We start from the raw sequence: 26,698 nt of genomic DNA, 5'->3' as shown, positions 1-26,698 counted from the left end.
TAACTGTGACTGCTCTCTGAGATTAAGGACATAGCCCCCACCTAAAACTTAAACGGAGGAGAATCTTTGGCAAAGGAGAGGATTTTGTAAACCATTAGCTTTTTATTAATTCTAAGAAACGAAAATAAACCGCAATAGGCAATAACCCAACCAGAGGACTCAAGGCGCAGATTTACTTGGGTTCAGGTAAAATGGACCTAAATTGGATTCCTTTGGCGACAGCAACCAATAACTCTTTCCTCACCATTGCCAAAGCCCTGAGTGTTGGACCGCACAAGGCCTCCGTAACACAGGTCACCCGCTCCCTCGTTGGTGGGTTATTGCTGGTACTATCAGGGTTTACCTCTCAGCGTGAGCCCAATAGCTACCCGCTCTGGCTCTGTCACACAGTCGTCATCAGGCTTGGCCGCTTGAGTTTGCAAATGTTACAGTTGTGGTCTTTAATTTTGCAAATGGTTAGTTGGTTCCTGCTTTGAGGGTTACAGATCTCCCATTAAAATATTAACGCATTTAGACGGTTTAATGATGACGTCTGATTTTGAGTAGCAGTCACTGTCTCATTGTTGACATACAGTACTTTTGGAAACACAATGACACTTAATCGTATTATCAAACCAAATCCAGATCACCACTTCTTATATGGTTTTGTTTAGGGTCACTAGTAAAGTAGAGGAACTGAATCTGAATGGAGTTCTATATGAAACAAAAAATACCAATCTATGTTTGACATAGAAGCCGCTCCAGGTTTGGCTCCAGTGAAAGGCTGCCGTTCAAGGTGCCACTTGTTTATCAGCGTGTTAACAAATACTTATTCACACATACACACACACACACACGGGGGCACACAGTTCAGTACTGTATCTTTTGCAAAGGACACGTTGTCATGTAAAACCAATATATTAAGAGCCCGCGCTTCCTGAACCACAGCTGGACAGTTTCTCACAATTGCATCAGTGTTCTCCGAAGGGAAGTCATTAGCGTGTGTCTCTAATCTCAAGGTGCTATACAGAAAGGTCTCACATGAGATGGCAAAACCTAACTAACAAATGTGTTTATTCACTTACGGTTTACATCATCCCTGCTGAAAAAATAGGCAGGCATTTGTGCTATTTTAATTACCGGTGTATGATTTACTTTTGGTACTTCAAACATAAATGTTTTTAATTGCACACAACACAACATTTTAACATATATTCAAAGATTCATACATTCAAATGCAGGTTCTCCCACGTTATCCCCATTAATTCTTTTTGCTTTAAGGCATTTTATGACTCTCTCCCCTGGCTTCATCTGAAGGCCGAATCTGAAATCCCTCACTGACCTGACCAATCAGGTCCATCCTCTTTACCATTGTGGTTACTTTTGTACTATAAAAAGTCTATTTAGATTTGAGCACAAAGGTAAAGTAGTGACGTTGAGTGAGAAAAGGAATCGAGATTGACTATGAATGATGATTTCAGCTTGTTTGGACTTTTTGAGCAGTATTCTAGAAAAAAAACGATTAATTAACATCCTGTGATGGTCAGGTATTTGCAGGCCTAAACATGTTCTGCATAGTTTTTTTTTCTTTTGTTGCCCCTTTTCTGTGTTATTCTTTTTAAATCCTCATTCATCATATCCTACATGCTTTGAGTCAATCTTTGTCAAAAAAGAGTCATCTAAATGTGATTATGAGACGAGACAAAACATAACAATGCTTCTTTCTTCAGTGTGCCTTTGCCATACTTTATTCAATAAAAAAGTAATGTAGCTACAATATGGCACACTTGTGCAATGTTAGTCAATTGCCAACAGCATGGTACTGTATTTTAGTTATACAAAGCATGCTTGTACATTAAACACTTAATAAATACAGTTATTCCTCTTAACAAAAAAATCCTTCTTCTTTTCAAGTCTCAAAAACACAACGGGGTGGAGGGAAACACCAGTATTCTCCTGGCCGAAAAAATACAGAAATACAAAACTGTTTTACCAACAATTAGGTAGACGGCATGCATACAAAAATAGACAAATGTTCTGACCATTCCTTTGTAATGTACAATACTAGTTCATTATTGCCAAGCATTTATTTGTGCTCCTGTTTTGAGGAATAGCTTGCTTTCTACATCTTTGCTCGTCTCCCTTGAAAAAGTACAATGTACATTCACAATCACTGAGGCACAGCACTTGATTTACAATTTGTTTAAGTACCCCAAAACATTGTGTAGTCACTGTTTTTGCAGTAATGTAATATTAAATATGTATATATGCTTAACACCCTGTACAGTCATAGAACAAACATACCCTTAAATCATACACACATGCATAAGAAAATGTTGTGTACATCCAAAATAGCTTTGCCGTCAGACGATACACAGCGGCTGTACACAACTCCAGCATAAAGTTCAAAACGGATCAACAGAAGCGAGGGGAGGCGGCCATGCATGCGAGCGATGGATCGCAAAGCTCTCCGACGCGTCTTTGACACAGACACAAAGTGCTTATATTCCAGTCATGAAACCTGTTGCTCTATCTAGCCAGACACCTTTTTTTGCCTTTAGTAAGAGCCCTCATCTTTGAGATCGGAGAGGGACACCAAGTGTTTGTGCTCCTGCACGCTGAGCGAGGTTGAAGGAGCCGTAAAAGCAGAGGAGATGCGGAGCCAAGCAGGTAAAGGAAGGTTTTTGGTGCCTTTTAGCTCCAGCAAAGGGATCCCAGCAGTGTGAGGCACAGGCTGAGGCGATTGGTTTGAGGTTCTATTAACACACTGCTCCTCAGTTTACCCTAAAAAACCCAGGGACCGGTTGGTGTCGTGAAGAGGGACATTCTGTAATAAGGTGAAAGTATCTCTTAGAAATAAAGCAAACATGTATGGAGAGACACAAATGCTGTAAACAAACAATTGTTTACCTTAAGGGAGCTGTGGAGGATCCGCAGGCGATGAAGCTTGTCATCGAGCAGTGGGTCATTTACCCGGCGGACAAATGAGCGTTTGTACTCCAGGCGGTTGGCTGATCTGTGGTCAGACGATGTGGACAGGCTGCTCTGCTCCAGAGCCCTATACAAGTCTCCCAGAGAGTCAGCTTGCATCCTGCAGTCCCGTCCCTGGCCTGCCAAGAAGGAGACGCAATCATCAATCAACAAAGATTTTACATTGTCAAAGGATCAGAGTTAGATTTATTTATGATATCTGCAGGGAATTAGAAGTTAATCCCCAAACAGAGAATTCTTCAGAATGATCTCCTTTTTGAAACAAAAGAACATTTCAGAGTTATAACCCTTAAGAAAACAAGCTCAGCAGTGGATCTGGTACCGCGCCACTATGTGGAAATTAGCAGAAGTTCAGTCAGGAAGACTCTTTACACTCATTAATTCAATAATTTCTTTCTCTTTCTTTGGCTTCTACTCCAGGAGCTGATTATGGGGTTTTACTCTGAAGTTCACCCAGCAAATTCTTGTCACAATCGCCCTCAGCCAATCACATCGCTGATGTCATAATTTGAAAGTGAAGCGATGCAACCCTCTTCCAACCCATTCACCTCACGTCTGCATCACATTCATTGCCTCTCCTGAAACCACCACAAACGCCAGTGTCTAGACTGCAGGAAGGAATATTCCTGATCACACCGCAGCATTTACCATCGTGTTTGATATGGAGCCAAATCAAAAGACTCTTCACTGTTCATCTCATCATGCATGTATAATATATCATTGTGTCAGTCCAGATTAGAGGACATTGTAGATGCAGCTTCTCTGCCCACACATCCACACAAGTGCTGGCTTTGACATTTTCTGCAGGGCAGGTAGCAAACAAGAGGCTCGTGAAGGCAATCCAAAATACAGCAAATGTTAAATCATTAAATGATCAACACGTATAGTTGAATGAGTGAGCAGCATTTCACTTTTGTAATTATTTGAGGTGCAGTTAATATCTAACCATTTTTAAAAGGGCTGGAACTAACGGCAATTCAGATGAATTTTCCAGTTATTTTCCTTGATTAAAGGAAAGATGTGTGAAATACCGTCAAAATTACCAAGAACCAAAGTGAAACCTTCAGTTTGAATATTTTTATCCAACCAGCAAATATATATATATATATTTTTTGGTAATATATGCATACACATATATATGTATGTATGTGTTTGTGTGCGTTTGTCTGTGTATATATATATATATATATATTTCTATATACATTTTCTTCTATATCATTTATCTTTGGTACATCTCTTCATTATGCGTAAAGTGCACAGCTTGTGCGTCACTCTGGTAACGTGGGCTCCTCCGGCCTCCTGTTTACATACACTGCCCTCTGCTGGCATGGTTGTAACACTATTAAAGTGCGCTGAATCAGGTAGTCGTCGCTGTATTTTCTGTTTAGGAAACAGGCTTGTGCGTTTCCACTTGTTTTGTGGTTCTTCCTCGTCTTTACAAGCAGTGGTGGAGGGAGGCAACGTGAAGAGCAATAGATAAATGAGGACAAAAAGAAGGACCCTTCGGCGTGTTTCTTTATGCTGTTCAGAACATTAACATGGGCTGAAAGGATTCCTCCTCGCTTCACCATTCAAACATCGCCGAGAGGTACAATGACATCCCGATCGAGCAAGAGAGAAGGAGAGAGAGTGTGTGTGAGAGAGGAGTGAACTGCCAAGATAAATCACTATCAAATAAGACGTTAGAAATTCATCTCACTTAAACAAGTGCCCTGAGGGTCTTTGAGGGACGACAAATGGGCTGGCTTCAAATTCAATCCAATAAAGCAATAATAGCGACCATTAAACCTCTGATATCTGCTGGCTCTGACAGCTTGTTAGCAGCTTTAATGAAATAAGTGATGACAAAAGAGCGTGTTTGTCTCAGTTTGATTGTGCATGTAACAGTGAGTGAGAGATTTCAGGGTGGGTTATATTGTTGTGTGTGACACCTTGGTCTCCTCTATTTGTCTACTGCCGTAGTTCCCACTCTTATCTGTGAGAGATATCCCCACTGCTCTGTCAGATCGGCTCTTGTATACTTTCATAGACAGACAAAATCCTGCAACAAGTACCGATTTTACTTGTTATAGGCTGTTATCTAACAGTGTTTTTAAATTCAAAATCCATGTTGTTATCTATTTAAGACATAGATATCTGGAAATTGTCCTTGTTGAGAATGTTCAGTCTAGTTTGTATTCATGTAAATACCACCTCCAGTGGCAACAGCTGAACATTTCTTTTCTTGCTTCGACTTCTATGCTCACTTGCAGCTCACTCGTTTTCACAACATGTGGTGTTAAGGAGCTAGAAAACAGCTTGGCGGTGGGAAGCCAGCCATGTCCAGTAAAGTTGTTTTATAATAAATATATAATCCTATTTGTGTACTAATTCCCTCCTAAACACAAGTATGTGGTTCCATGTTATATATTTCTGGTTAGCTGAGCTAATCCACATTCTTCCCAAGTATCCTGAGGCATCTGCAGGAGTAAAGCGATCAATCAATACTAAAATGAGTGTTTAATGGTCGCGACTCGTCAGTGCTTTTCTATTTGTCTGCTGGTTATTTCTATTTTCAAATGATCAATGTATCCTGTTGAAAAATATCTAATGGATCAACAACTGGTCATTCAACTGAATTCAAGTTTCAATTCTAGTTTGAAGTAATGTATTATATTCATAAAGTTTATCATAATCTTGAAGGTCTATGCTTGCAGTCCATGAAAAAACAGACATGCTGTGTGTCTGACCGCTGCCTCTGGCCCGGTCCAGCTGGTAGTGATGGGGCTCCCTCTGATCCGATGCAGCGGCGCTGGCGGCCAAGATAGCATGCAGCCCGCTGTCCCTGGGTAGCGTGAAGCTGCGGGGCTTCCCGCCTGCATCCGAATCGATGCTGGACCTGAGAGGCAGAGGCAGGGCTCTGTACTGCTCTAGCAGCTGGCTGCGCTGCGCCGGCAGGGTGGACTGTCTGCGGTACTCCATCGTCAGTTGGTCTCTGTCCTCAGATAGCAGGTTGTCCTCCGCCGGAAGCGTCTGGAGGTAGTGCATCCTCGTGTTGTTTTCCATCTGGTCATGCCATGAGTTTCGGTGGCCGCTGGTCTTCTGCCCAGGGGAGATGCCGTTGTTGCTGCTGCCGTCCTGAGGCTTAGAGTGAAAGTCGTCATGAGAGGACCGCGACTGGAACGTGTCGGAGGAGGAGAGGTGGCCTCGTTTAGGTTGCAGGTAGGGACTCACCTAAACAAACACAGGCTGTTAGCAACTAAAAAAAGAAAATTTTGCCCCATCTTCCTAACCCCAGGCTACCGGACTCACTGAGGATGCCCTCGGGTAGGTGTCATAGGGTGGTGGCGGACTGTCCTGTTTGGGCATGGGGGGCATCTCCATGTCTTCATGATCACTCTCACTCCAGTAATCTGTCACAAACAGAGATTGTCCCATGTTATTTTTTAAAATTATTTTTTAAATCGCTATTGCAGAATCAAAACAAAGCGATTTATACATGTATATAGTATATATAGTATATGTATATAGTCAAAGCAAATTATATTTACAGAATGTACAATATATCGCAGCTTTATAAACTGCTGCGTAAGGTCACGGCCCATCAGCGAGTCTTCTGACAGGTAAAGCTGCGGCGTAGGTGTTCGGGTTCAACCGTTGAGGCTGAATATGGAGACGGATGAATCAGGAGCACTTCCTGTTAAATCCTGTGGAGGCGTGGAGCGTCTAATTTGGGCACTTGTCTGGGAAGGAAGAAGCCCCCTCTTTATAAAACCAACGACAAGCCCGATCTCATCCGCCCACCTCGGTAAGGTTTCTACGTAGGCTCCTCTGAATAGCACAAAGGTTGGTTGAATCGTTTCCTGTCCATATGTGGAAAATCCAAATAACAAGCGAATATGAAAATAACAAGAACGCCTTCAGCCGCGGAAATTTGCATTCATATTCAGCACAAAGCAGAGATGCTTGAATGGGATGTAAAGTCAAAAAGTGAAACACTGGCAATTATGCAAGATAATAATCATTATTTAATTCTTGTGTTCAGCATGTATAAGATGGGGCTCAAAAGCAGATACATTCTGATGATTGACTGCTGTGAACTTGTGGTATGTAATAAAATAAAATAAAAAAACATTACTTATTAAACATGATTCCTAAATGAGAACACTTCGTGTGAGTGTCGACCAGCAATCTGTGACAGCCGGAGAATCACAGCGAACAGCCTGTGACTAATCTCACCTTGGTCCTGTTGAATTTTCTCCTGCTCAGAGTAGCCTGCCACTGCCATACTGAGACGACTCAGCCACCTGAGGGGGGAAATAACGAAGGTATGTGTCTCCCTGTTTGATCACCCCCCCCCTTATAAAACAGCTCTGTTCAAGGAGAGTGGGGGGTCGGGGGATTCAATATCCGGCCGGCAGGGATATAAATACGGTTGCAGATCGGGGAGTTTACAGCATGACTATCACAGCCTCATTAACTCACCGCGACATGTCGTCTACATTTTCCGCTGCAAAGTAGAAGGTCTTTATCTTCGGATGGCAAGCCTTGAAAGCACTGAAAGGAAACCAAGGGTATTTTGAATCATATGTAAGCACAAGAACGGGGACGTATAGCGAGAATTAACATATGAATGCAAAAGACGGCTGAGGTAAACGCGGTCACACACACACACACACACACACACAAACAGTATTTCAGGATGACACAAAAACAAGACTTTGCTCCATTAGATAAACGGCTCTCCTTATTTTTGTGAGTTGTTTGTAAGTCAGAGACTGTTATTAGCACGTAAAACAATCCAGAAGCTTAGTTGCATGATTAAGGTAGATATACAAAGGTATATTTCTATATCTTCAAATTTAGAGATTCTCTGTCATGAGGTTATTTTTATTCACAATCTCGATTAGCTGGAGGTCATCAAAGTAAATGTTTAAATCTGTGTCTCACTCTTTCCTTAATGTTACAACCACCTAACAAACTAAAAATAAGACATTGTTATATTGGATTCAGTTAAATTATCAATGATAAAAAGCTGCATATAATGAATATCAAACAACAACATCATAATAAAACCATAAATGTGTGCACACTAAAGTGAAGAGTTTTTGTGACTCAGGCGTCCTCTGTAAATTGTCCGTTCTAGTTGGTTAATTCGCTAGATTATTCAATGCGTACGCCAATGTTTTTCCTGCCAAGTGGCATTTGCAAAAGATCCGCAGCGATACTTTTTTTAGGATGAAGCCTCTGCTGCCAGCTTTGTGAGCTCAATTCAATGCGTATATGTACTGTAATTTGCTCAATTTTGAAGCTAAATGTATAAACAACTAAAACCTAAAATGCTTGATCTGTGGTGTCTGGGGGAAACAAGTACTCAGTACTCACTACTTCCGTCGGCATTCAGTGGCGCGATCAATCTTAAACTCCGGGAGGCTGACAAAGCCCTCCGCCTTCTCATCCTGTGTGCAGCAAACAGAGTTAATAGGAGCTAAATTCAGTGAATATCTCGTTTGTGAAATGCATCATATTCACCTCCTCGTTCATGTACCAGTACAAGCATGTGTCTTTCAGGATAAACCAGTACTTCTTCCACTTCTGTGAGAAATAGGTTTTAGCATCTTTCTTTTTCCACAGCCAGCCCTCGCAGTCGCCCTGACCCAAGTCTCTGCAGGAGATCCGACGCTTGCTAATTGAAGACATGGGACTTCCAGCTGCAGGTGCAGCAGCAGAAACGAATGGGGGGGTCAGAAAACACTCTTGCTTATGTTTAGGTTTGAGTACCAACAATTGCTCCTACCTTTACTCTTCTTCTTTGACCTCGACATCAGTGAGGATCGCTCAAATACCTGCAAAGGAAACAGGAACGTTGACACGCAGATCGCACGATTGCCAAAAGCCCCCTACTTCCACACTCGCTTATGACTAATAAGAACACGAGAGACTGACATGGTAGAGGGAGGCAGAGTCAGAGCTGGACGTGGACAGGGAGACTTCCATCTGGAGGGCGGGGACGAGCGTGTAATGGGTGGGGCTGGCTCGCCGCTCACTCTTCCTCCTGTTCTGACTCAGGCTGCGTCCCAGCAGGAAGTCCTCCCCCGGGGATTTATCCTCACTCGCAAAACGCAGCAGGGAATTCTCTGCAAGGACACAACAGCCGCAATCTCAGTGCCGCACACAATTTAGGCCATTTCTTTTTCTTTGACTAATTTATATACCAAATGGCTGTACAGTTCAACTAAATGTGTATAAATGAGAAGACGCTGCACCATTTTAGTAAGCTCGTTTGTCGGTAATTTCATTGAACTTTTCGGGCCCTACGGCTTGCTTGTCATCTAGATTGCTCTCTTTGAGATCAGTGAATCCTGACTTTTCAAAGGACTCCTAAAAGAGGAAGGCTGTTGTCAGGCAGCAAACCTTTCAAATACTATCTCTTGTAGATAAATATAGCATCACTTCTTTTGAAAATCCCAAACGAGCAACATACTGAATCGACAACGTCCCTGGAGGAAACAAACACACAGCTCGAGTCCTTCTTTGGGACTGAAATAAAACAATTCTGTCTCCTCCCACTCCCTTTACCACCCAGCTCGACAGTCAACAACGAAATGTGAAAATTCCAGGATTTATTATACAGTTGCCAAAGCAACGGTGTACTTTATATATCCGAACAAAGAGAAATGGAAAAGGCTGAGAGCGGGAAAGAGAGGGATGACAGGAAAGAAGGAACAGTGACAGATTGTGAACACATGGAGGAGATCGCGGCATATCGGATATCCAGCACGTTATCGTTTTTTTGACGGGCCAGCTCATCCTTCTACTTTCTGGCCATGAGATCTGGGATGGTGAGGATTTTATGAGATATCCGCCCACTCCCCCCCCCCCCTGCTTGCTCTGTCGCTCTCTGTCTCCCTCCTCTCGCTCCCTGTCCCCCTTTCTTTTTCTCTCTCCCACTGCCTCCCACTCACCTCTCCTGCTCTCTCTCTTCAGCTTGGCCAGGTCTTCGTTGTCTCCCACCCAGTTGTACTCCACTGGCATTGAGATGGGCCTAAGCCTGCCTGGAGCAAGGAGGCGCAGGCAGCGTCAATGTTACACAACTGCCCACACACACACATCCAACGGCTGCAGACGTCTCAAAGAAAGAATACAGACGTCACATTTGCGGGGCTCTTCGCCGTCGGCTCTCACGATTACAGCATTAGATTAGTCTTACCATAGGTGGGAGTGCTCCCTCTGCGGACTGATGACACCTCTTGGTTCTGGTCGTACTCATAACAGTACAGTATAGCATCTTCCTCCACCAGAGGAAATTGCCGCCGACACTCCTGGTCCAGGTAGGAGTTCGGTGACTCAGATCCCTCTGCGACCTGAGCATCCGATTGAGGATCATCACCCGAAAGATTGCTCTTGTCATCTCTGTGGTAACGGAAAGCTTAAAGATTAATATTAGTGAAGAAAAACATTGCCGCCGTCAGAATGTAATATTCTGTGAAAAGCGATGTGTTAATGCCTCAATACTTTCTCACGTCTCCTGCCTGTCTGTGGCTCTTTACAGCATTAGTAGTCTACCAAAAAACGGTTCTCAGGATGCTAACATGCTCACAGTGTCAATTTACACAGGGTCCCAATTTTATCATCATTGCTCCACAGCGCCACTAGTTGTCAAAAACTCCATAGCGATTCTTCATTCAATGAAAGACGCGCTACTGGTGAGCTGTGTGTTTTATGTGTGCGTTCACCTGGGGGTGTAGGGCTCTGCTGGAGGAGGGGGGATGTAGAGGTCCTGCAGAGCACAACTGCTCCTCCTGGACGGAGTGCTTAAAGTGCTGGTGGGTGTGGCGACACTGCTGCTCGGGCTCTGAGGGAAGATTGGCTGTGTGTGAGTGAACGTGTGTGTGTGTGTGTGTGTGTGTGTGTGTGTGTGTGTGTGTGTGAGAAAAGAGAGCGCGAGAGAGAGACAGGAAGACAGCGAGAGAGAGGGACAGTTACAGGGATTGGCACAGAGAACATTTGCGGTTGACAGCAGTGCAGTCGGTTAGTCAGTCGGGGACCATTTGTTCGGTGTAGGCTGTGGTGCTGAGCATCTCACCCCGTGAAGTGAGCAGGCTACTAGTGCACACAAGACAACGGGTCGGTGTGCAGTCTAGCTGTCCCTCTCATTCAGGTCAAGGAAAACTTAGTCGTAGCCTATTGTCTGCTAAACAGGAAACATGGAGATAGAATGCTCCTTGTATATTCACAAAATATCGAACTGATTTTCACTAAATCAAATTGTTCTCATCAATATAAATTGACTAGTCAGATAAAAGTAATCAAATGACAAGAAGCCCTTTTTTGCAAGGATTAAACACAGATTTCCAAAATACACGTATTAACCAGCTTGTTAAACGAGTGAAATGAATGTTAAATGACTAACTTGTCACCGCTCAAACTATGCCAATATGTTGCGTAACAGCTGAAAAACACCAGCGATGTGCTCCATCATAACACTGTTATGATGAGTGTCAGTGCTACTGGAAGGCGTCCGCGGGAACAGACTGACTTTATTGTTAATTCCAGATTCATTGTTCTTTTTAGTCACAAAATTTGTTTCTAGGTCAGTTTTTTCAATCCTTAAAAATACCAGCAGGAGAGCGAATTTGATTTAGGTGGAGAAAAAAGAAGAATGAGGATGTGAAGGGGGAGAAGGCTGAGCAGGACCGCGCTTTAGGGCCACAGTTGGAAGAACACATTTTCTCTGGCCTGGGACTCAAAGAAAGGCTGGGCTACATTAATACACATCCCGCTCACTTCCACTTATTCTGGCTCAGGCGCACGGCCCTAAAAATGGGGTTGGTTTGGCTGAAGTAGGACAACAGATGCCACCGAGGTCTGAAATGTCAACTTGTGAACAAAAGGACGCTAGAACTTCCAACTAATTGTTTGCAAATTGTGGTAGATAATGGAGGGGGATGCAGAAAGAATTTACCCGTGCAATACATTTGCAAACCGCATGGAAACCACCTCTGAAAAAGATATATTGCACTATAATGTCTGTAAAAGCACTAATTTAATCCCTTCCCGGTCTATGCGTGCTGTCTTATCCTTAACGAACACACACAGATATATACATACAAATACATATGTACAGACGAACAATCTGCAGAGTATGAAATCAGCCGTCATACTTGCAGAGCCAAGGGTTTCCATCTCATATTCTTGAGCAGTGCAGGGGTTGATGTGAGCGTGCTCTGTGGCCGTTTCTTCAGCGTCAGGGTGACACCTGCAGGGTCCCCACGCAGCAAGTTCACCAAGTTCTTCAGCTGCCAGCCCACCTAGCAAGCAACAAGACTATGAGGGTTTCCTAAAACTCAGAAGGCATGCCCTCAAAGCTACAGTAAAAACAAGCGGATATTTTAACATGAACGTCCAGTCAGTGCAGGTGTTATTCTTTACGCATATAGCTTTCTTTCCCGCGTGATTTCGAGTCGTCTAACCCACTTCTGTGCCTTTGCGGTCGTTATTTGAGAGTACACATGGCGTCCTGATGATCGGCAGCAGCGGCACAGCCTCTGAGATGCATTTTGACGAGGACGTCAAATGCAAAGTTGGATGCCAGAGGGCATCCTGTGCATCTGCATCAGTCCGCTGGCGCTGTCATGACGCACTGGTTATAAACAGCTACAAGCCCTTTAAATAGTCTTTAACCAGGTCTTGATGACATTTGGCACACAGAACATCCCACCCAGAGAAGCACAGATCGCTGCTGAACTAAATATGCCAGCTCCGGTTTGAGGAGGAAATATCCTCTCTTGCTTGGCTGACTGCGCTGAGTTTCTGTACATCTTGTGTTTTCCGAGCAGCCTGAGAAACCAGGCACTGACTTGGCAATCACTCTGTTTCTTTCCCACTCATTTTTCATCTTGACCACCACTACACAGATATCCTTCACACAGAAAGTATATTAAAGAGATAAACTAGAACAGACTCTCGTATACTACATAGCCTGCCCGATTATATGATAAGAAGAATGTTTTAATGGCCCAGAAGATGTCCATTTTTCTCCATCTATCTACTGCTTTGCCATGGTATAGAAATATTCTTCTGTAAGAGGCTTCTCATAGACCCTGTTTCATATTTTTGGGGGGATTCCTGTAACACTCTTCTGTGTTCAAATTTACTGTCCATTTTTATGTGTCTGAAGCCTTCCCCATTTATTGACCTGCACCAGAAATTCAATCTATTCTTGCTGCCTGGAGTAATTTATGTCAGACATACTGTCATTACATTTTTTACAGCCTTCCAGTCTTGTGCTCAAGAGCAGCAAATCATTTGTCATTTCTTAAGCCTATTCTAGATGTGTTTCACTTCCATAGTTTCAAATTCAAAGATTTTCCCCTCATTACTTAGTTTTGGTTGGTGTGACTCCTTCTGCTGTCTTTCTGCTGAATATTTCTCCCAGCTGCTTTAATTATAGATCCCTGCACTATTTCAAGCGCCTCTTCTCTTCATAGTTCTTTTTACTTGGTATTGGTTATACTGTCTCTTTTCTCTTGCTTTCCTGTTAAGACCTTCTCCTGTTATTTCTGAGGTTGTTGTGTAAAGCGATGGTGCAAGAAATCCTCCCACTACGCCCACATCTCTGCAGTTCGGTTTCAGCGTGCCCATTGCCTCCCCTATTGGGATGTTCATGAACAATCAACCATTGAGGCTTTGTTCTTAACTATGGGCCACACTGAAGTAAATGGATGAGCAATGTTTAAGCTGGTTCAGGCATTCATTTTAACAGCCGCACCAGGACATCGTTCCTTCACAACATCTGCTTTGTCCCAGTTCCATACTATTTATTAATAACAATTTATCCGCCTATAGGCGAGAAAAATAACAAACATGAATAAGTATTACATTCAACTGATGTCAATCAACCAGCAATTTTGAGATGCTGCAGCCAATTAAAAAGACATCCAATCGCTTCTTGGAAGGCGTAGGTAATATTAACAACTTTGTTCCTGGCATAGTGCATACATTACTTATCATTAATGTTGTTAATGACATGTAGTCTTCTCTTCTGTGCTCATCTGCTATGACAGGTCAAATTGTCTGTTATAAAGAGGTATTTCCTCTGGTTCCCCATGAGGAGCATGTGCTGATCTTACTGCCTTGGCTTTCTGGCAGCCTTTAAGCTGCACTTCAAAGTGAGACAAACTGTCTTGACATCAAAATGAGCTCTGTAATTGCAATTATTGTCTATTAAAAAATGTCTGTATTCAGTCGGTGAGTTGACTGAGTGAAACGAACCTGACTTGAGCCGTGTAATTATCATATGTCTTTTGGTTGCACACACAAGTAGCAATTATTTTAGACAATGGCCGCTATATTTAAATTGTGCACCAACTGATGTGTTTCCATTTCCACTAAATTTATAGGATGTGTTGCACAAAATCTCTGACGAAAAATACGGACGCTTAAAATCTTTCCAAAATAATCATAAACTCTGGCTACTTGAATGGCAACATCAGTAGCCAAGGACCATTGTTGCCTGTCGTTACCTCTACCCTTCCTCTCTAATTTTCTCTAATCTTTTTTTGCATAAAAAAGTCCACAAAAATCTTCAAACACAGTCTGTTACCTGTCCCTCCCTAACAGCTGCAACAAAATTACCTTCATTTTAAGAGGATCAATCAAGCACAGTCTTGTCCTGAGGAGAGTGGAGTGTGGATGCATCAGCAGTGTTGAGAAGTTTAAACTCTACCAACGGAATGTCACACCTGTAGGTCAAGTTGGGCTTCTGTCCCGTCTCAATGGTTGTTTTGTGACTTCCTGTTTTATTTTGATAATTAACCCTCCTCTCGTTTCAGGTTCCTGGCCCCTCCTCATGTGTCACCAGTCCAATTGTCTTCCCTGATTACTAATCGTGTCCACCTGTTCCCACACTTCCCTCATGTGTACTTATAGTCTGCGTCTCCCCTTGTCTTGTGCCACTGTGTTATGTCCTTTTGCCGTGCACACCCGCCCCAGGAAGGATTCATGCCCAGGTCACAGTTTATGCTCTTGTTCTACAGCTCCTCATGTTTGTTAAAGTGCCTTCAATAGATTAACTTTTGTTATTTCCTCGATAAGCGAGAGTTTGGCTTTGTCTTTTGGTTCTTAATCCGCTCGCTCAGTTTTGCTGGAGCATTTTCCATTTTTCTCTCTTAGGAGAAGTTTTACATTTCCAGGGTCGTCCCTGTGTTTTTTGTTGAACAATAAAAACCTTTACTGAACCTTATCTCTGCGTAAGAGTCCTCACCTCGAGACCTCCCTGACACGGAAACCATAGTGAAAATGGTGTTAAGAGTCTGTTAAGGGCCACGAGCAGGAACCTCCTGATTGACTGAAGGGCTTTTGAGAGCATGAGCTCAACAATTTCAACTGACCATCCAAGTGAAATATCCAGGTCCTCAAAAACAACCTGCATGAGAACCACCAGCCACTTATACAAGAACAGTTCCAGCAGTGAGAATGCACTGTGACAGAGATATGGATGTGTATACATGAGCCACATACACATTTACTGCATGTACTGAACACATGAAAAACGCACACAAAAATAATCACAAATGTGAGAAACGTTGTCTTACCACAGTCTGATGATTGACCTGAATGACTTCATCTCCAGCATGGATTTTCTTGCAGCGGTCAGCCAGAGACTGATGGATAGAGAGAGACGCAGAGTCAGTAACTGCTGCTCCATTTCACTTTCATGGCAGGGCGTAGTGTGATTTAGGAGACACGGCTCACTCTATACGGGCCAAAGAGCAGCGTAAAGGTGTAAACACAAAGAGGCGTGTACTTACTCCTTCTGTTGTGCCGGTGATTACATGCAGACCATCATACGTTGATTTGATATACATGCCCTGTGGAGCGATAGCAGGAATGTTACATCAAGGGAAAACGTTAACATGAAGCTCAGCTCTTTTAACAGCATCTTGACACAGCCACACATCTATTTGCCACACAGACCAGGGGCCTCAAATTACTGCAAATCTTTTGTTTCTTGTTGTAAAGTTAAAACTCAAACTTTTCCCTAAAAAGGGGTCTAAAGGGCCTTACAAATGAACATGCACACAAACGCACAACCCCAACACACATTTGCACAGATGTGCATGAGTACATATGTGCACTCACACACATATACACAGAAGCAGCCTTCCAGTCTTAAAGATGAGTGTAAGAGGTTTATTTTTAGGCCACTTGGACCACTGTTGTGTTCAGATTCTACTGAACGGATGAAAGAACTTGCAAGCATTTGTGTGGGGGGTGGGGCTTTTATTGTGGCCCCGAGCAGTGCGCTCGTGCCTGAGTGTAGGTCAGAGCGAAATGAGTCTGACCAAGTGGGGAATATTTTACAGTGGCAATAAAATAAGTGTCTCTTTCTGCTACTTTACACAGTAGTTTTACCTATAGTTTATTCCCAAGATAGAGCAAGTGCATGGACAAACATTTGTTTCATATCTGCAAGTTAAGCATTTTGAATTTTGTTCATTTCAACATGGACAATGTGATATTTTCATGCTTAGTTTTATAAACTGACTCATGTGCCCACAAGCTCTGCAAAACCCAGTTTTTGGACAGCTACGAGCCCAATAAGATGCCGGATTGCATCATTTCATCATTCATTATTATATTTGGAGATGTGAAATGATGTGTGTATGTACATGTATAAAGCGACAACTTAAACATTCAACAGCCTCTTGTCTTATTGAACAATGTACCGATTACTATCGTTACTTTACTTCATCTTTTTTACTCTGTAAACATCACAAAGGAAATCCACCTACAATGCATTGGGATTAGGACTTCTTATTTATGTAGATGTTTTGGATATATTAAAATAAGGTCAATAAAACACAAACAATTGGCAGGACTCTGGAGGTAAATATTTGTAATTTGGGTCAACCAACTCTTTAAATAAATAATCTATGTACTTGGTCCCTTAATGGTCCCAAAATACCTACAGAGGAAAGAGTTAAAAAACAGTGATATAACTGGAAGGAACCAATCAGGCGAGGTTAGTGGTTGAGCAACTGAAGTAATAGAAAATGTTGCATTAGACAAAGGCTGCAAGAAGATTTGCATATACCTTTTTTGGATCAAACATACGTTAAAGGGCGGTCAGATATCATGCTGTTGTGATTTCACAAAATTACACAATACATTATATTAAACCATCTTCAGGTGTGGAGTTGGGGTTTTGGACTTATAGGCTTATTACATTTTGAAGTGTTTACAATGAAAGAGAGTCTGTGCAGTGTGATACCATTAAGTAAATTCTTTACAGCTAACCTTTTAATTGATAGGTTGTTAAGTCACATGCATCATGCAAGGCCTTAAGAGATGAAATGCAATGACATTTTCTTAATAGTCGTACGTTGTTTCATAAAGACAAGCTACATTTTACAAGCCATGTAAAGGAACACTGAAATGAAACTGTTTCTTAATTTTTTATGCGGAAATCATTGGTCTATTTCATACAAAAAAGCGCCCACTACAATTAACAGGTCATTAGGGATAAAGAGACTAAAATGAAAAGAATAAACAGTACAATTTTAGTTCAAACTATAAATTACTCTATAACTACTAGCTATTACATTAACGGCTCATGCCATAACCCAGTAGTTACATACAAGATATCTATCACACATTTACAATTATTTTCAATATAGTCTGGAGCCAAACCTATTTATTAATCCTAATTATTGAGTAATTGCACAGCTGTTGCATTTACTGTCCTAAAAATATTGTAGGCAAATAGTTACATTTTGTAATTACTATGTAATCAAGGTGTGTAGTTCCGTAATGACATACTGAGTGGGATGAGAAACTGTCAAAAGAGGAGTGTGATTCTTTAAGTCTGAAAGAGAAGATATGGACTCACCAGTCCTTCAGTGGACTTTATGTTGGCCAGCTGCACAACCTCCAAATGTGCAGCCTGGGACACCATGGGATCCGAGGACAGGGAGATAATGTGGTCGCACACTTCAGACAGAGTTTTACACTGGGGAGGACATATTAGGAATGAGTGCTACCTTAAAGTAGGTTCACTATGGCCTCATTACATTCAATCCAGTGTGAAAAAGTCATCAACTCACCACATGCAGGATTTTGTTTTCTGTTTCGTACACAGAGCAGTCCTGGGGAACATTCAGAGAGCACTGTTACCCCAAGAGAATGTGTCAAAATGAAGTTATTATTGGTCTTTCTGCTGTAGGTGGATATAAGCAAAACCGAGCAGCTTGGCACCTATAACCCCCAACACTCCCACACAGGCATGCACAAACACAAAACAAATGAATCACCAGTGCGGAGGCATGTCTCTCTCTCTCTCTCTCTCTCTCTCTCTCCATCTCTGCCAGTCTTCCTCGCTCGGCAGTCAACTCTCTCCCCGTCGCCATTTTTCACTCCCACCTTCAAATTTTCCCCCTTGCATTTTTCTATAAACATCATTCTCCTAAGAGACAGTCCTAAAACCTATTAAGCATTGCTTCTCTCATTTTATACTGATGTTCCAGGGTTGTACAGGGCAGGTTGCTTTTGTCATCATGAACATATATCCAGATATCCAAATCAAATGTGCGATACGCTTCCCACTTTTCCCACCCCATTTGCAGTGTCTTTAGTTAAAAACAATATCTGAACCTGCACTTCATCTGTATCTGTGAGACAACGCTCACGCATGATGAACACAAGTAAGTATTATGTATATCTGTTCATATAAGCTCCAACATTCATTTACAAAACTACATTTGTGCATAAACAGAATGAAATTATAAGTCCGAAATCAGTGATAAGTTGACCTGAAACAGTTGCCAAACGTTGTTGTACTTCAACTACTTCACCTTCATCTGCTGTAGTTTAGTCCTTTAGTGTATTGTGAAAAGCATAGCATATATATGCACGTTTTAAGTTTGAGACCAAGTATAATGGATTTTTGCATCGCCGTAATACTTAAGAAATGGGTTAACTCTCGTTTATTGGTGATATTTTGATCTAGAAATTCATTCGGGATTAAAACTAACTTTAATCACATGATTTGTGTACCTGTTGCACAATTGTAGTGAGCTCAAGACACAGCTGGATCACGTTGTTTCGTGTCACGGAGTAATCTGCCACTGCAGCAAATGGGGACCTGAAAAAAAAGGAGCACCTGGAATGAACCATTAGATCATTCTTTCGTTGAGAATAAGTCATTGGTCAAATTTATCATTGTGACAAATACTGTACGCAGCCTAAATATCACTACTCTACTACTTTCTTCTCTATACTCCAGAAAACATTGAACACGACTCCAGAGTCATTACACCCCAAACGGTAATGTTGTCAACAACGACGGATTCAAAGATGAAAATGAAACGTTGTATATTGAATTCATACTAGAATTGATGATGTGGATTAGGACTGTTCTAAATGGAAAATAAACGACAATTCACTTTGTTATTTTGGTTGCATGCTTTGAACTTCCAAATTCATCAGACAAACAAACACAAAACACACACACACACACACACGCGCACACACACACACACACACTCTGGCACAATCCCAGAAAGAAGCAGAGGGACAGAGCAACATATAAATAGACTCGCTCAGTGTCTTTTTTTCCACCTTGTCATATTCTACTTATATAAGGCCTTTACTCATCTCTTCTTGTCAAGGGATTGGTCACAGACATAACATCAAAAGCAAAAACACTGGAATTCCCAAAACATACTATATAATCAAATGCTCGATGCCAGAAAAATGAGAATGTGTCCTTTCTTTTTAAAACAATTTTTATGGCTGCTTCAAGTTATTTAGTAAATGTAGAGAAAATCTAAAACAAAACAAAAAAGTTCATCAAATATGTATCCGAGATTAACAAGTGGTGCAATATTTGAAACTACCGTCAACTTCAAAAACCTAAAGGCAAAACGTTATGCGTAAATATGTTCTGATGAGCATTGCATGTGGGTTTAACTTAATTAAATGCATTATACAGGCACCTTTTTGCAAATCTCACCTATCCAGCCAGGCCAAAAGGCTTTTGGCCGCAGCGATCAGGTCCACCACGGACGTAAGAAAGTCGTTGGGCAGCTTGTGGGTGGCTCGGCCGTCATAATGGCCGCTGCGCCGTCGGCCTGTGATGAAGTTCTGCAGGTTCTTGGCAGACGCGTTCAGCTTATGAGAAAGAGTCTTCAGATTCTCAGTCTCTAGCCCATAATTCTAGAGAAAGCAAAGCAAATTTGCCTTGTTTAACCAGTCAGTCGGTGAGACTGTGACACAACAGGATGGATTTCTCCGGGGGGGAGACTGGAGACTGGCCTTGTCGCGACATGGCTCGGTGAATAAAATGACCACTCAAAGAGGAGCCCACCTTGTGTCACAACATGCTACAAAGGCTGAGAGGAATGATAGCACCGACCCGTCCGATCTGGCCCCCCACCCCTCTCTCCATCCGTCACCTTGCATGTCAAGGGATAGCAGAACTATCATTATTTTGCACGTCGACTAATGCTCGCAGAGGCCTGCGGGTGTCACGTCACAGCTTCTTGGGAGAGGAGAGCGCGCCAGGAGGGCCTCTAATCATATTCAATACAGCAGGGCCTGAGAGACTTTAAACTAAATCCTAGTTACATAAGGAGCTTTGGGGCTGAAGTGAGGCCCCCCGTGCAGCGATGCGGGATGAGAGGACTGTAGAATCAGATTGCATCTGTGACCTCAGTCCACTAAATCTCCATCCAGCCTCTCTATGTGTCTCTAACAAGTACACATCTTCATCTCTGCTCCATCTGTTCTCCTTCATCCCTGCTTTATATAGATCGTATACCGTCTTTGATAACTGGGAAGTAAACATACTACAAAATAATTACTTAGTTCCCCGTTCTCCAATTTAACAATCTGATGCCTTTCCCAGTTTTATATCATTTCGAAACAACATTTTGGAATCCCCCTAAGTGCTAAGATATTGTCATACAGTTTTCCCTATTTTCTGACATGTATTGTACCAAATAATGAATTAAGTTGAGGCCCTCATTAGATGCAGTATGAATTTTGAACAGATGCCTTAATTAACTAACAAACATCCCAAACTATAAACATAACACAATATACCAATGAATGATTGGAAGTGATGAATGAAAGCCTCCCCTCCCCCCAACACTATAAATGTAAGGCAGTGTTAATGTATATTCAAAAAAATCAAAGTTTGTATAGAATTGTATTTTAATAGACAAATAATCTCTAGAATTTTCGTAAAGCCTCTGGGAGAAATATAATATATTATTTAATTAAATCACTGTTTTTTTTTCTTAATTGTGGTTTCTGCATTATTCTATCAAAAATGACAATATAATACTGTGAAAGAAATATAAAGATATAAGAGATATACCCAGTGAAACTGAGTTTTTCACTGGAGGAGGAGACTCTCAACAGGACGTCACAGGGTCATTGGTTTATCTTAGATCATTGATATCCTGCTGAGCCGAGTCGCACGTTAACCCAGGACCCAGGTAGCTGCAGGACACATGGGGCAACTTTCACAACCTGTGTGAATATTAAGCTTCTTCAACATTATTGTCAAGAGTAGTTTCCTGTGAGCCTAAGAGCAGAAATCCCTTCAGGAGAAGGTTGTAATCCATGTGACTAAAACCCACCTCATTTCCTTTCTTGAAAAAATTTCTGGGATAATTCCAGCAAATTTTAAAACATTTGATAATCTGAGGAGGCTCCAAATGCCCAACAGAAACTTCATCCAACAGCAGCGCTCTGAAGCTCTGAGGTGACAGTACAGAGCAATGGGAAGACAGCGTGGGAAGCTTGGACTCACCAGAGCACAAAGTAAGTCCACAGCCTCGAGGACGAGCTCCTGGTGGCCGATTCTAGACACCCCCAAATCCTCCAGCTCCTGGTGGGTGATACGCAGCAGCTTGTCCCCCCCGACTTTCTCTCTCTCGAAGGTCTTGATGTACTGCTGCAGGCAGTCGTCCAGCCCTGAGGGATGACAGGAAAACTTTCTGTTAAACTCCGCAACATGAAAAAATTGGAGTTGGCTGGCGGCCTTTCGGATATGTTATGAAACATTTATTTACCTTACGTGTTCTAATCGAGGCTGATATCACTTTTCTTGCTAGAATTTTTGTTGCAGATCTGTAAAACCTAACACATAAAAAATACAACCTGTGCGCTAGTGTGAAACCGTCTGCGTCAAGAAAGAAATCTGACAGATTCCACCTCCTCAACGGTCCCGAGGTGCCGTTCCAGCTTTAAACTAGAAAATGCTTTCAACTAAAAAAGGGCTTCATGTCTGTGCTCAGCTTGTGTTACATATTTTACTGCTGCAGAAGGTGTGAAGTCTTTCAGCAACGCACACGGTGAAGTGCAGGAGACTAAAAGTAATTAATTCTTTCAGCTCAGTCAACGAATTGCACTTGATCAACAGATGTTTATAACTGCAGTAAGCGGGTAGACTTACTTTTATTGAAATAATTCAATCCAAAACAAACTCATGATTTACCACAGACTTAAATAAACCCATATTCATAAATTGCATCTAATCTGCACATAGGTTATTTTGGTAGAATTGCATTGGAGAGCATTTTCTTGATGGGGGTGGACAAATTATGTTGTATATATATAAGTGGAGAAAGATATCCGATTACATGTGCCCAATAAATGCTGCTGTAGCTAAAAAGAATACCTAATATCTGTAGTTTTGTACAGCTCAGAGTACGTCTCCAAATTGCTTCTTTTAACTATCAGTCTAAAACTTGAAAGATATAAATTTTACCATAAAAGACAGAGAGAAAAACAGATTTCAGTATTTTTGCTAAATAAATACCTGAGTCATTTCTATTAATTGCCTAAGCGATGAATTGAGTAATAATTTCAGCCACAACTCACTTATAGACGCACATACTGTGTGTCACCAGAAAGTGCTCTGAATACTAACTGGCCGTCCTTTTAAGATTGGAGACAGAAAGAGTAGCCTTTGTGAGGCCGTTTCTATACACACCACTTCCATCTTCTCAGTGAGAGAGGCACACACACACACACACACACACACACACACACACAGAAACACACTCTTTGCTCATCTGGTGTTCTCATCGCTGCGGACCAATACCGATACACGTGCGTCTCAGCGCTGTGCCTGAACCCGATCGTGCATTCTGATCGGGTTGACCTGGCAGCTAAACGGTGGAGAGGAATTGAGGGAGTTTCATGGTTTTGCATACAATTTAAAGGCTTAACTAATCCGCCTCTTTACAAAGTTAATTGAGACTCATTATATCGCTGAAGTATTCCCCACATTGCCATAGAAACCACAGAGGCGGGGTTTGGCAGGGATTCTCTCTGACCGCAGGACCAAATAAAGAAATACAAAGAGGAGAGTCGATGTGACGCTTTCCAAAAAATGCATGTTAGCGTGAGACAAAGCTGCCGACGTAGCTGTCTGATGAGCTCATTAGCAACAAACTCTCTTTTTACATATTCACATGTTATTGTAAAGCACTATGTAGGCCTCTTTTGATGTCTATAAATAAAAAGGTTTGTACTACAACTCAAGACAGAAAAAGACGTTCTATCTGTTGTTAAAAGTTTCAAACGGAAATGTTTCATGCTTGGCCCTTTATGACAGCAGCATCGTGTAAGCGATTGAGTGCACTTCGCTGATTGCAGTAAGTAATCTCCACCGACCGTGTCATGTAGGGGTCAGATTATGAGGCACGCTGAGGAGAAATTAAAAGCGCAGCACTAACACATCGGGATCTCCGTCCCAGATAATCCGCTGGTAATGTGAGGCAAGAAAGATATTTAGGGCTGTTAGCGTTGTTAAAACCCCTCCTTGGTAACTGCTGGTGGCCGTCACTGTGTGCGAGAGCGACTGAAAGAGAACAAATACAAAGCTGACGTACTTCACTAAACATGAATCACCATAATGCACAGTGCAGGGACGAGAGATTATACTAAGCCCGCTTAAAATCTCCGACTCGATGCACGCACGATTCATGAAAGCAATGCTGAGATGGTCGTGTGTGTTTGCCCCACTGCCACGCACTTGTTTTGACAAACACATTTTCAGTCAAAGCTGGAATTCTTTTCTCTTTTGTGAGAGAAATCTTTTCTTCAAAGCTTTGTCGCAGCAGGGAAGAGGGCGTCTTGCTCACACAAAACCCTACCGGGGGACTGGGGGGGGGAGGAGGGAGGGGGGAGGGATGGGGGGGTTTGTGGGAAGGTCACACGCTGCCCCTATTTGGCCTCCAGTGACATCAGGGGGTGTTATGCTAATAGAAAGGAACCTGTGAGTGCTAACGGCAAACACAGCCAGTCCTAGTGGAGAATGGGTGCGATACAAAACTGAACCCTCCCCCCCGCCCTCCCCTCTCCGTTTCCTCTCCCTCGGTGTCTCTCAGCGCCGCTCCGTCCCTCACTTTAAATTACCATTACTGAGCTTTGGGCACCCAATTGTCTCTGCTCCACTTGTCAGATGTGGGACACTGAAGAGCACTTTCTCGTATCCAGTCCCTGCTTCTCGGTCCCTGTGTATTCCTCACGGGTGCCACAAGCTTTTTTACAGGTCATCTTAGATCTCGTGTGAACTGTTGTTGCCAGTCTGACCACGTCCTACATGGCCGTTGTGTCGTTATAATTCTGCAATGAAGCTGTGCTGCTGTTTTGTGTGAGCCAGCACACTCACAAAAACACCTTGTTTAACAGGCAGCATCAAATTCAGCTATTTGTGACACACAACTCACACTAAGAGAGGCCCGATCCTTTATGCCCGAACCAGTGGAACCCGTGGCAGCAGACTTAGAATTGAAGAGTGTGTGTGTGTGTGTGTGTGTGTGTGTGCTAAGGCAATAAACATGCATGTTCCATGTGGAGCATCTCGGTATGCTGCATTCTGACACGTGAGCATGTGGCTCTGCAAAACAACACAAATGACCAAAATCATTGATGCATCGACAGGCAAACAGACAGACTTTTAGAGCATCCCTTTTACCGAGTTCACCATCTCTTCACCATCTCATCCACCTACTTCTTCAACATATTTGGCAATTACGGTAATAACAGAAATAGACGAAAAGCGGCAAATCTATTGACTTAACCGCAGCCAGATACTGTCCTGGTCCTGAGCAGATAATCTTCCTCTGAGAGAAACACAGTTAACTAATCTTTTAAATGTTGAATTGATTTTTGACCACTACACCTTCAGCTTTCCAACTTAATTCCGGCCTTTATTTGAAGCTCACTTTAGTCGAAATATCTCTCTCTCTCTTTCTCCCGGTATACGAGTATACTTCATTAACAGGCTGGATCTGTACGTGTACCTGCACCTCGTCGGTCTGCAGGGTGTTTCACAGATTTGACGGTATGTGTTCAGGTTTACAATTCAAAAATGATCTCACGCCTAAATAAATAAAATAATAATAATACGTTTATATTAAAATACATAATGAAATAAGTATAACGCGGCGTGGGTGTTGGGTAAAACTAGTCGTTCTTCATGACAACATCCGAGGAGCAGCATTTGGCTCAGACGTCCATGTGAAGCCACCATAGCTCTTCCTCTATACATCGCACACAAAGGCTGTAACACACAGTCTGACCCCAGATCCAGGGAGAGCGGTTATCATTTTCCCGCGTTAACAATAACCCTGCATGGCACGACAGAGGTTCTAATCCGTCTGGAGCTATTTGATTTGAGTGTGTTGGTCTGTGGATAACACGTTGGTCCGAAAGCATAAGTCGTCTCCGCGTTGTAACCGGCCGGAGAATCGATCAAGTCATTTGAGGCTGTAATTGAGAGCCAGTTAGCAGCTGCGAAGCCCTCGAGGCTCAGCAGGTGTTTTGTTTCTCATCACGAGCGGATCTGTGCAGAAACGCGTCCGTACGCGCGCAGCGCATCACTGTGCAACGCGACGGCGTTTCTTGGGTGGTGTCAGGTATGAGTTATCTATCTGGCTTACCTTTCATCCAGTCAACCACTTGACTCGAGCTCCACTTGCTCACGGGCTCCATGACCAGTGCCATGCTAGAAGTTTGGCTTGTTCACGCTTGACAAAAGAAAAGAGAAGAAGAAAAAAACACCCACAACAAACCCGCCTCTTCAGCAAAATAAATAAAGAAAAAATGTTAAAAATAAAAGGAAATATACGGACAGTCTGTATTCTTCGACACTGAGTTCAAACGCAAAAACTAGGTAGGTCCGAAACCTGCTAAATGTCGCTTAGACAGTGAGTGCAGCCGCGCAGACTCGCGCATTCCGGAGCTGTTTGCTCGCTTGAAGGAGCTCTATTTATTCGTCATTCATGTCGGGCTCAGCGGTGGGAATGCTGGCGGGTCCTCGGGGCCAGACTCCCCCTTCCAGAATACATCCCGGTACCATCCGGAGCGGAGGGGGGACACGCACGGACTCTCTCGTGCTGATGTCTGGGAAGGTCGGGTTCGCGCTGAGCATCCTCCCTCACGCGCAGACATGGAGTCACATCCCTCACCGCAGGTATGACAGGGGAACAGTGCCGCCAGCAGGGCGAGGGAAGTCCGGCGAGGCAACTGGATTTTGGTGAGAATAACAATGGGGCTCTACATAATTCAGACGTGGTGGAAATGACAAAACGTTCCTCAAACTCGTAGCCTCGTATCTTTTACTTAGTGCACTTTGCGATTCTTGTCAGTGAGATGAGGCTAAAAATTTGACTTTTTCTTGAATCAAAAGTGCAACATTGTACAAGTAAAATTACAACAATATAAA

The 26,698-nt window shown here is 42.7% G+C and overlaps 1 protein-coding gene across 7 annotated transcripts; it reads right to left on the bottom strand.

Annotated features, from left to right (window-relative positions):
- Positions 1–1,700: 1,700 nt before the first annotated feature.
- LOC120821619 (connector enhancer of kinase suppressor of ras 2) lies at positions 1,701–26,476 on the bottom strand. 7 transcript variants are annotated; one of them, XM_040180398.2, is made up of 22 exons: positions 25,914–26,476; positions 21,770–21,933; positions 19,964–20,166; positions 19,006–19,111; positions 18,057–18,098; positions 17,843–17,962; positions 15,762–15,821; positions 15,546–15,614; positions 12,114–12,260; positions 10,686–10,819; positions 10,160–10,362; positions 9,915–10,004; positions 8,896–9,086; positions 8,747–8,795; positions 8,482–8,660; positions 8,335–8,408; positions 7,435–7,506; positions 7,189–7,256; positions 6,262–6,362; positions 5,700–6,183; positions 2,890–3,089; positions 1,701–2,806 (listed from the first exon to the last, which is right to left on the bottom strand). In XM_040180398.2, the coding sequence occupies exons 1-22, from the start codon at positions 25,975–25,977 to the stop codon at positions 2,759–2,761; spliced, it is 2,868 nt and encodes a 955-aa protein (XP_040036332.2). In that variant the 5' UTR covers positions 25,978–26,476; the 3' UTR covers positions 1,701–2,758. The 7 variants fall into 7 exon arrangements, with proteins under 7 accessions (XP_040036332.2, XP_077961248.1, XP_040036333.2 ...); XM_078105122.1 differs by having other exon boundaries at positions 10,686–10,804; XM_040180399.2 differs by having other exon boundaries at positions 19,006–19,093; positions 25,914–26,448.
- Positions 26,477–26,698: the final 222 nt, after the last annotated feature.

Source organism: Gasterosteus aculeatus, chromosome 7 (assembly GCF_964276395.1).
Source record: "Gasterosteus aculeatus chromosome 7, fGasAcu3.hap1.1, whole genome shotgun sequence".
Taxonomy (NCBI): Eukaryota; Metazoa; Chordata; class Actinopteri; order Perciformes; family Gasterosteidae; genus Gasterosteus; species Gasterosteus aculeatus.
Note: the sequence above shows the minus strand (reverse complement) of the source record. Positions and strands in the feature narration are given on the sequence as shown.